This window comes from Cariama cristata, unplaced genomic scaffold (genome assembly GCF_000690535.1).
Source record: "Cariama cristata isolate BGI_N322 unplaced genomic scaffold, ASM69053v1 scaffold17801, whole genome shotgun sequence".
Classification (NCBI taxonomy): Eukaryota; Metazoa; Chordata; class Aves; order Cariamiformes; family Cariamidae; genus Cariama; species Cariama cristata.
In genome coordinates, this window is record NW_009597722.1 from 40,132 (window position 1) to 50,218 (window position 10,087).

General features: G+C 35.5%; 1 protein-coding gene across 1 annotated transcript in view; it reads left to right on the forward strand.

The window, feature by feature from the left end:
* Positions 1-9,860, forward strand: part of LOC104168438 (ATP-binding cassette sub-family A member 13-like) — a gene marked incomplete at both ends in the record, with an annotated part of 49,391 nt that extends 39,531 nt beyond the window's left edge. The window contains 4 exons of the mRNA XM_009709023.1: positions 1,795-1,964; positions 2,513-2,523; positions 4,222-4,361; positions 9,747-9,860. Of these exons, the coding sequence (XP_009707325.1) occupies positions 1,795-1,964; positions 2,513-2,523; positions 4,222-4,361; positions 9,747-9,860 (435 nt within the window). The remainder of the gene's footprint in view (positions 1-1,794; positions 1,965-2,512; positions 2,524-4,221; positions 4,362-9,746) is intronic.
* Positions 9,861-10,087: the final 227 nt, after the last annotated feature.

Here is a 10,087-nt window from a genome sequence, read left to right on the forward strand (position 1 = left end):
AGATTTTTGCTCCCATTTGAGAATTCTGTTCCAGATAGCTTTTTAATCTTCAGTACCAACCTCCCTCTTCCATGAGTTTGTCAGAGCGACTGGCTTGACTGATTACTTTGTTTGCAGGGGGGCTGCTTGTTTGGATTCAACAGCCTTCGTTACAGACCTGCTTCATTTAGTTTAAACTGAAACAACTGGATCAAAGATAATTTTTTGTGAACGTCCATGCTATATAGTTCTCCCAGTTTATCAAAGCCACATTTTAGGAAATATATCTTACTGAGTCAGTGGATATTTAGTTGAAAGACAGTAAGTAGATTCAGTCTGTTGGTGGCAGCTTACCGCATAAATATTCATTATCTGAAATTCAAGTTATTTTGATTTGAACCAGAATTAATTAGCAAGTTTGTGCTCTTTGACTGAAATAAGCCTCATTTATCCTTCTAGTGCAAATAGTCACTAATAAGGTTCAAAACCACTTTTATTCAGCATTGTGCATAAATAAAGTTTATGTCCCCAGTAAAGTCCATGCCAACAGATTCATTCAAGAGCTGTAGATGGTGGTATTATGAAATATGGATATTGTTTATTTACTATGCTGTATGCTGAAACTCTATGCAAAAAGTCAGATTTTGGGAGCAGCCAACGCTGAGTTTTAAATAACACTCTCTAATATTCCTCCAGGATTACTAAAGAAGCACCTGGCACTTCAGTAAATGCATTGATCAGGATAAATTGTTTCTAACAGCACAGTCTCTAAACTGTCTGTGATTTATTCTTTATGTAAATTGCTGTACTACTTTGAAAATTGACTCTTCTGTTTAAAAAATTTTCCAATGATAAAATGCTAACTTATTCCACTATCAAATGTGTGTGGTTGACATATCGCAGTCTTTTTTTTATTTGTCAGTTGTGGAGTCTTCAAACGATATCCAATAGCCTAGTTATGTTTTTCTTGACAAGCATCTGCAACAGTAATGAGTATCAGATGGGCCAATGCATCCTTCAGCTACATCCTAGCAGTACGTTGCCTTGCAGTTGTATCCTCTCTTAGAACTCTGCACCTGTAAAGTCTTCCATGAGATATTGGTTACAACTAAGCATATTATTTGAAAAATGAAGCTGCACAGAGGAGGCTGGGTTTTGTTGTTTTGTGGTGTTTTGGTTGTTTTGTGGTGAATGATGGTGCTTAAGCCATAAAAGCAGTCAGATTGCTCTCCTCATTAGATGGGTGCTAGTCATGAGTAAATGGCAATAATAAATGCTGATATGACTCAAGATGTGCAAAAACTAGAAGGACATCTAACAAATTAAAAGATGTACTTGAAAAATAGGCTTTTAGGGCACTTGCACTTGAATATTTTTTTTCCTTCTTAGCAACTGTTTTCACTGCAAACATTCATATGCAAAATGGTTTTGGTTGTTTCTGCTGTCTTTGTGACAAAGGAGTAATCTACCAGAAGAGTGGACTTTGTGAAAACTGACATTATAAGCAAGGAATCTGTAGTCCAGTTCCTTTTCTGCCTAACCAATACACAGTATTTTTCAAAACGTAATGTAGTACATTATGCTACTGTCTTACATCGGGTATCCTGTCAATTAAAACTGCATTACCTCCCCCCCATGATAAAGATGATTAGGAGAACAGAAAAGAGCACAGCAGGTCCTCGCTCTTGTAGGCAGTTTCAACAGCCTCATTTTGTCAATCTCCTTGGATGCCAATATTGAGAGAACACCGGGGCTACTCCCTGAAGCTACTAAAAGCAACTTTGATTCATCTGTATTTCTGTTTGTTTGTTCTAGTTCTTGCAAGGTGGGCAGTTCAGAAGTTCAGCTGTTGGATCCCTGGAGTCTGTAATCAAGGCAGTGTGTAAAGAAGAATCTTCATTTTTCAGCAATGCAAACCTGTTCATTGACATGCCCAGAATCATGGGACTCTTGGAGGACAATATGGCAAAATATAAAAAACTCAAGTAAGAAAAACTGTCAGTCACAAGTTGCATGTGTGCATTCAGAGTTTAGAGTTTTTCCTTCTTAAATGGAAATGTTTTTATACTAGCTGACATCTCAGTTGACACTGTAATCCTGAGCACAAGGGTTGATCAATAAAAGTTTTATGGCTACGAGATAATTGTGGATGAGACACAAGTGATTCTGGTTGTTTTCTATCTTTGCAAATAATAACTAAGAATATTCTTGTCTTATATACATCTTTATTAGAATTTTTAAAGCACTTGGTATTAAAAATATATCTTTGAGATACAAGATTGAGAATTTATTGCTGCATGCCTTTCTTCTGTGAGTACAAAGTTGTGGTATTATTGTGCAGTAACATATGCAAGCCCTCTGGATAAAATAAGTTTTTTAATAGTTGATATTCTCTTTATCAAGTGCCCAGAAAAATCTCTTAGCTGTTATATAATTTTACTTTTGCTCCCTTTCCTCAATATACATTTGACTTACCCTGATTAATTTTAATATTGTTAATAACCTTGTTAGTGCCTCAGTGGCCCTGTGCAAGAGAAGACTACAGTGACAGAGTGTCACTAGGGAAGGATCTGTGACTGCGAATCGTGGTTCTATCTTCTATCAGTTTCTACAGCCAGAAACTGACTCTGGCTTGGCTGGGACCGTGGGGAGGGAGCCAGAGCTCTGCCCTAGACTTCTTCACTTGTGTGTGGGGTAGCAGTAAGCACGCAGCTCTGCTTTTCTTTCCTGTTTGAAGAACTGGTGTTAGGATGGCTGATTAGAGAGATTGTTTGGGACTTAATCTCTTTCAAAGCTGTTTAGGCCAGAAGCACTATTTATTTCTTGATTTTTTTTTTGTTTTGTTTTTAATTATTGTCACAACTCTGGAGTGTTGTAAGATGTTTTACCTTAGTACCTTGAAATATCTTTAGAGCATCGGTTCGTTCTTGCATTCCTGTCCGTGAATTAATACTGTTTCCCATATTTTACAAATTGGTAAATGAGGCAATGGAAAATGAAATTTAAAAAATTATATAAGACCACAGAAATTTGATTTATACTCTTTCACAGTGATCAACTTATATGTATTTTGAGTACTAGACACTTGCCAATGACTTTCCGAAAATCAAAGCAAACTCAGATTAGCAAGTCTTCTGTATCTTTAGCATGCTGATGTTTCTGACTGGCCAGTTTGGAGCATCTTAGTTCTTTAGTGTCATTTAGCAATGATTGTGATTAGTAGTGACTGTTTCCCTGAAGAAACTAAAAAATTACACAAAGAATTGGGTGTTCTTAATGATACATTTCTGACAATTGTTTCTTTAACTTTCGGCAGGAGTTTAAATGGTTTTGGCCTACTTTTCTGTTATGAACAATAATTTGTCTTCCTTGAGGAGTTAATAACTTTAATTTTTCCTCACAGCACTGGAAATGGGATGTTTCTAAATCCACTCATAATAAATAACAAAAAAATTGCCAAACACATGAGCTGGGCATAAAAATCTAAATATCTCTCACAGGAAAGTCATTGCCTTTACTTGAGTGCAAATGCAGTGGGATATCTTGGAAGATATGCCTTGGATCTTAGTTCTGAAGGGCATACACCCTAACGCACTAATAGCCCCATCTGATGTAGGAACATGTTTTTTGGTTAAGGAATGGAAAAGTGAATTGATTAGTTTTTTCAGATCAAGACATTAACTGTCATCCCAAATTTTTTTTCTGTATTTTTGGTAGGTTCTCATGAAATTATATAAATAAAAAAGTCTGTAGTTGTGTAGAAATTTGTATATTCCTACTTCTTTCTTAAGTAGGAATAGAAAGCTACAGAACAACCAGTAATGTAGAGTGAGTCTTTTTTTTTTTTTTTCTTTTTAGGTGACCATCCCTCAGCATTCATTTTTTGGGCAGAGGTTTTGCATGTGTCCTTCCACTCTAAACCACACTAATGTAACTTTTAGGATAGATGAGCTTCACAGGCTCCTCTTCAGAAATGTGAGAAGGACTTTGGATTCTGATTCTTTTTTTCTTGTCTGACGTTTAGAGTTCTGCATCCTCAACACTACCATAGACTGTGGTTAAACAATTTCTGTTCAGGGACCTGTAGTGATTGCTTAGTGGCAGTTGGATGGTATTTGGCATGGTGTTGTGGCAGATCCTAAATTAAGGCTCAAGCTTTTCTTTGAATTAAAAAAAAAAAAAAAAAATTCAACCTCACCTGTGTTTTCTCTCTTAAATGTGAGTCTGTCTTTGTTTTTGCAGCTCCATTTTGCTTGAAGCTTTATCAGGAGATTTTGCAGTCTTCTAATGGGGCTTTGCTATGGACTTTTCTGAAACCTTTATTACATGGGAAGATACTGTACAATTCAAACATCAACATGATCGACCTAGTGATGGAGAAGGTGAGTATCAAAAGAAACACTACTTCTGTTTATTGATTTTTGTCTTTGTACTTCATTTTAAACGTCCACTTTTTTCAAGGCAGGTAGAAGCAACTGGATAATTGCCTTTCAAAAAACTGGATCCACCCTGCCCCCTGAGTTTTCACCTTGTTCCCGCTTCAAACTTAATATTTCTCTTAACTTTTATCCTACTTGTTACAGTGGTTTCACCTCAGTGTGAAAAGCAGAATTTTGTTCAAAGTCCCTTAATTTTGTGTAGAAAGATTAAAAAGAACACATTAGCAGAAGTGTTATGTGAATCATGCTGTATCAAGGTGTAGGATAAACGTATTCCAAGTGAGCTTTTGCCCTCAACATTTTCTTATGATGGGAACTCTAATGGGGTAGCATAGAGAGCATGGGGGAAGGGATGCCCTGGGAGCCAAAGCCTGTTCTGAGGGAGCCACTGAGCTGTGTTTAAAAAAAAACACAAACAAAAACAACCACAAAAAAAAACAAAACCAAAAAAAACCCCAAACCAACCCAAAAACCACCAACACAACACAACCTACAGCGTATGCTTCCTGATTATGTTTCTAACACCAGTATGAATGACCAGTAGTAGCTGACGTGCCATATGTGTGGATGCTGATGACCTGGTATTATTCAACAATTTTACTGTCTCTGCAGTTTTGGTATGGTAGGTACTCTGTCTTGAGCATGATTATCTACAATGACGTATTTGTTCATGACTAGGTTTGAGGTACTTCTGTAAGAGGAGGGATGAGGACTTATTTTAGGTACACATCAGAGTTCTGTGCAAATTTTGCTTTTATCTTGCAAATGTATGATTTTTCTCTGGAATATTACTTATTGCAAGAATGTTAACTTAGGTTAATTTAAAATCTAGAAAAAAGCATTACTGCTTGCAAGTGGTACACAAAAAGACTGTAGTAACTTTAAATGTGATGGTAACTATTTTCCATGTAAATGGAGTACATCATGGTATTCTGACTTATGCTCTAAAAAGACAGTTGAAAAAAAACTAAGCCAGATAGCAGATACTAGGTAACTTTATAGTTTCTGCTGTGAATCAGAGATAAGGTTTCAATAATTTCATATTTTGAAGTTAAATAACTTAATTTTAGCCACAGGCTATCTTTCTGGAGTTGACTATAAATAATTTTGAATTTTTGGTCAGCTAAAAACAAAGCTGCTCTTGATGTTTATAGGTAGAAATTCTATAAAGAGTGAATTGTAAGAAATGATAAAAATTCCAAATCTTCTGAATACACAATTATATTCTATGTTACAATGACATTTAGAAAATGCACTGAAGATGTTTCTGCGTTGTTGTGCCAATTCATATGCCAAAACCACATTCTTAAAAACATCTATAAGAAAGATATATCTCCTGACATATGTTGTGTTCACTTATAGATCTTTTAATGAAATCAAGACTGAGTAATACAGTTCAGAATGAAGTTTGCTTGTGTTTCGGGTTTTTTTTGTGGGTTTGTTTGTTTGTTTATTTTTGTGGTTTTTTTAAAGACTCTGGAACAATACAAGAATTCTGGTAGGTACACCTAGCACAATCTCTCATTCTCATTATGTATTCTCAGGCTCACAAAAGTTCCATCAACGTATTCAGGAATCTGTGTAAATATACCCCACCTCCCCTTCCCCCAAACCTGTAGACTGAACAAGCAATTATGGATGTGTATCTGTTTATGTCTAAATATGAAAGTGGTAGGAAAATTTCTTGAACAGTTTGTTCACTTGTTTTATTACAGAAGCATATCAGCTATTGCTTGAACAGCAACAAATTTTAAATGCAAAATATTATCTGAGGTATCTTAAACACAGCTACTAAAAGCCAACCTGTAGCCCTTACACAGCGAAATCTTCTGAAATTGGAGCAGAAATTCAAATTTCCATTGGGCTATGTGACCACATGGCAGCTATTTGCTAGAAGAAAAAAGTAGAGGATTAAACTAAAAAGAACACTGAAGTTTGTATACTAAGATATATTCTGTGAATTTTTCACATGGACTATTTTGTTTCAAGACTGTGTAACTGACCATTTTTTGATAAAACCAGCAACCTCACAGTTTACCTTCTCAGAAGTCAACAGTTCTGATGTGTAGAGTAACAGTGACTATCACAGGTACAGACTGCAGTGCTGACTGAGAGCAAAAAAGTTCAGTGACAACTGACATCTAGGAGTTCAAAGATGACGTGTGATGTCTTTGATCCTTGCTTTCACAACTGAACTTTTTGCCCCTGATAAGCTGATCTTATGAAAGTATTTCTTATTTCAAAAAACTCTCAGAGTTGATCTTATATACAGGCAATCACATTAGGACAACTTTGTGCTATTTCTTTGTAATTGGAACAGTCAGAAAAAAAATATATATTTAAAAAATAGAAATGTAGCAAGACAATTGAGAAATGAAAGAAAGAAAACTAGCAAATTCATTAATTTCAGTTTCTTGCCTTTCTAATATAATTAGAAAAATTGATAATGAGTTGAGTAAATTCTTACTCTAAACTTACATATCCTGTCTGACATTGCATAAGCACACTTGACTTATCAGGCCATTAAAAGAGGTCATTATAAAAGCAATTCAGTAAGCTCAAAATGAAATTTTTATTTACTCTTGCGTCAGGAAGAGGCTTAGATGTATTCATTCCAGACAGGACCATAGTTGATATTGAAGACTAATTTTAATCAAAGGCGATATCCAACCTAGGTGTTACAAAGAATATTTATTTTAATGGATCTTCATTGATTAGGAAGAAGACAACTTGAAGAGAATTTCTCTTAAACATCGAAGTCCAGCTAGTGATTAGCATACAAACTCACAGTAGTTACTTTACCATGTAAGATTAAGCATTCATCATGCCTTGGGTTCTGATTCCTACTGTAATCAGTAAAGGCTGTATAGGGAAGAGCTGAAGAATGTGTCAGTAAAGTGATATTCCCCCCAAATACTGTTCCAACTTCCAAAAACTTAAGGGCTAGGCTTGCCAGGGTTTTACTGCTATAATTTGTCCACTTGTTTTTTGAGCTTATATGAACTTTTACTGTTCATAGTGCCTGTGGTGAGATGTTCTGCATCAACCACCTCTTCCTCACTTGCTTGTTCTTCAACTTCAACTGAGGCAACATCTTTTTAAAAATCCTGTGTTTATATCTCCTAACTATATTTATTTCTATCCTCTATTTCCATTACTACTTTTCAGTGTAATTTATTATTACTATAGCAAAATTAAAATTTGCTTAGTACAAATTTCAGAATAATTAGTCTGTAGTCCTCTGGTTCCTGTAACATCTTTTTTTATAAATAGCTTTGCATTTGTTATTTTCCAGTTCCCTGATAACAAGGGAATTTTAATCGGGAGGTTACACTATGGTAAATGCTGCAACTATTTAATCCTTGAGCGCTCTTAGGATTCTTGATTGGATGTTATCTTGCCCTAGAAACTACTTCTTGTTCATTTTGTTAAATTGTATAACTTTTTTTTACTGCTACTTCAATTTGAGACAGATTCTCTCCAAAGTATTCTTCATGTAGATGGCTTCTGACACAGGAACTTTCCAAAGGCCTGCTGTGATGAATGAAAAAGCAAAAAAAAATTTAAACAAACCCCTTTTTTCCTTGTTTTTCTTGTTTTCTTATTTGGATGCAACTTCTGTTTTTTTTAAAAAAGGATGTTTTCTAATAGCTTCCTGCTGTGGAGTGTGTGTGTACGTGTATGGTCTTTCTCAAGTCTTTTTTTGATAGGCAATATGTATTTGTTCAGTTTCCTCTATGCTGCCTTAAGTAGTCTCTGTACCTCCTGCACACGACTTACCCTTTGCTGCTTTTAATTTCTTTCAAGTAAGCTTCTACATTATATAAAGTTTGTCCTTTCCAAAAATCCATGCTACTGCAGTAATATTTTTTTTTATTATTGCTTGTATGAGGAGGTTGAACACAAGCACATTATGGTTACTGTAGCTCTTTGAAAGTGACTTCAGCGAAAAAAAAAAAAAAAAATCTTTTGCACTGTTCAGAATCAAGTGAAGAAGCACTTAAGATCTGAGCTCTACTGAGCTCTGATCTTATGAGCTGCTTGATATATGACAATTTCTAATGATGTCTGAAAATTTGATCTCCTTGTGTTCCAGTGTGACCTGTGCTTGCTTGTTACTGGGGAAATAGCAATCTCTCATTTTGGCTGTTTGCTACACTACCCTTGTAGCCTTTCTGGTCTCCCTCAACTTTTCACCATCGTGCCTGGACAGTGGGTTACGTGATCCTGATATTCAGGCCTGCGATTTCAGGTCATGAGATTTCTGTGTTGCTTGTTAACAGAAGAATTTGTTTAGTTGATTTGACCCAAAATTTAGTTTAGCATGTAGGATCACTCCCCCTTTGAAAGTGAAATGGGGAATCTCATAGATGTTAAATGCATAAATGCTTTCAGGAAAATGAAATTATCTGCAAGGATCTCCTTGGGGCTTTCTGTGCTACAAACAGGAAGAAAGAACCACCTTTTCCCATGTTGTGCCAGGAGTTGGATTTTGCAAAAGACACTTAAAATACTATGGCAAAAATTGTGTACTCTCGATAGGAATTATTGCAAAAAGTGTGGGACCGAATTGGAGTTTACAACTCATTGCAGACATATTTTGCTGGGAAATGTCACGATCTCTACCATAATAACAATGCTGAATTGTTCTTAAATGCAGTTCTGTGACTAATAACACCAATTTAAACAAAAAGATACTGCAATATTTTCTAATCTTGAGTACACTTGTGATCTGTTTTAAAACAAGCTGGAAAAAAATTGATGGTTGTTTGCTAGTGGCTAAGAGAGAAATTGTAGCTTACATTTGCCTGGGCCAATGAATATTTTGCAATACTCAAGTCTTCCTCTGCGAGAGTATTTTGAAATAGATTAATTGGTCAGTTGAATTTATTGTCCAGACCATGCTTCCAACTTTAACTTTTCTTATATATATCCAGTCAAAGTAGTTTGAAAAAAAGACTCACAAGGTCTACAAAGGCTTTCATTTCAGTATGTCCTAACTGTATTTTTTTTTCTGTCTTTCTGAAACACCTCTATGATATTCTGTATGATAGAGACATTATAAAATACAGAGATCTTAATGATACTTCAGGCAAGGAAACATACATGCTGCAGGAAGACTTTGATTTGCTTGATATTCAGAGACTACAACAAATACTTTTCATTTTTGAAGCAGAAAAAAAACAACATGAATATCCTTACTGCTGACTATCAAAGTGGAATGGAAAGGAGTTGGAGATGATCTGAAGCATGCCAGTTTTTCCTGTTTCTTAAGACTTGCTATGCACAATTTTTACTTCATTTGCCTCCATTAATTCTTTTTCCCAGGCTAATTTCACTTTTGGTTTTGTGGAAAACTTGAAGACTTATTCTGAGACATGGCTTAGGATGTCTGAGGTTTTTAAAACCAGTGGAAATGTTCTCACGGTCTCACGACTGCAGGTTGGTGAACTGTGGAAGGACTTCCTATTTTCCAATTGTTTGCTATGTGATCTAGACAGAGTTTCTATACATGTAAAACTGCCCATCTCTCTATCTTCAGGTTTAAAAAGAGCTGAAAAAGAGACAGATTAACTTTAGGTTATGAGCCTACAGTGTGATGTTGACAAACTTCTGAGCTGAAAATACTTAAAAGCTTACTTTAAGGTGAAAATAATTAAAATGTTACC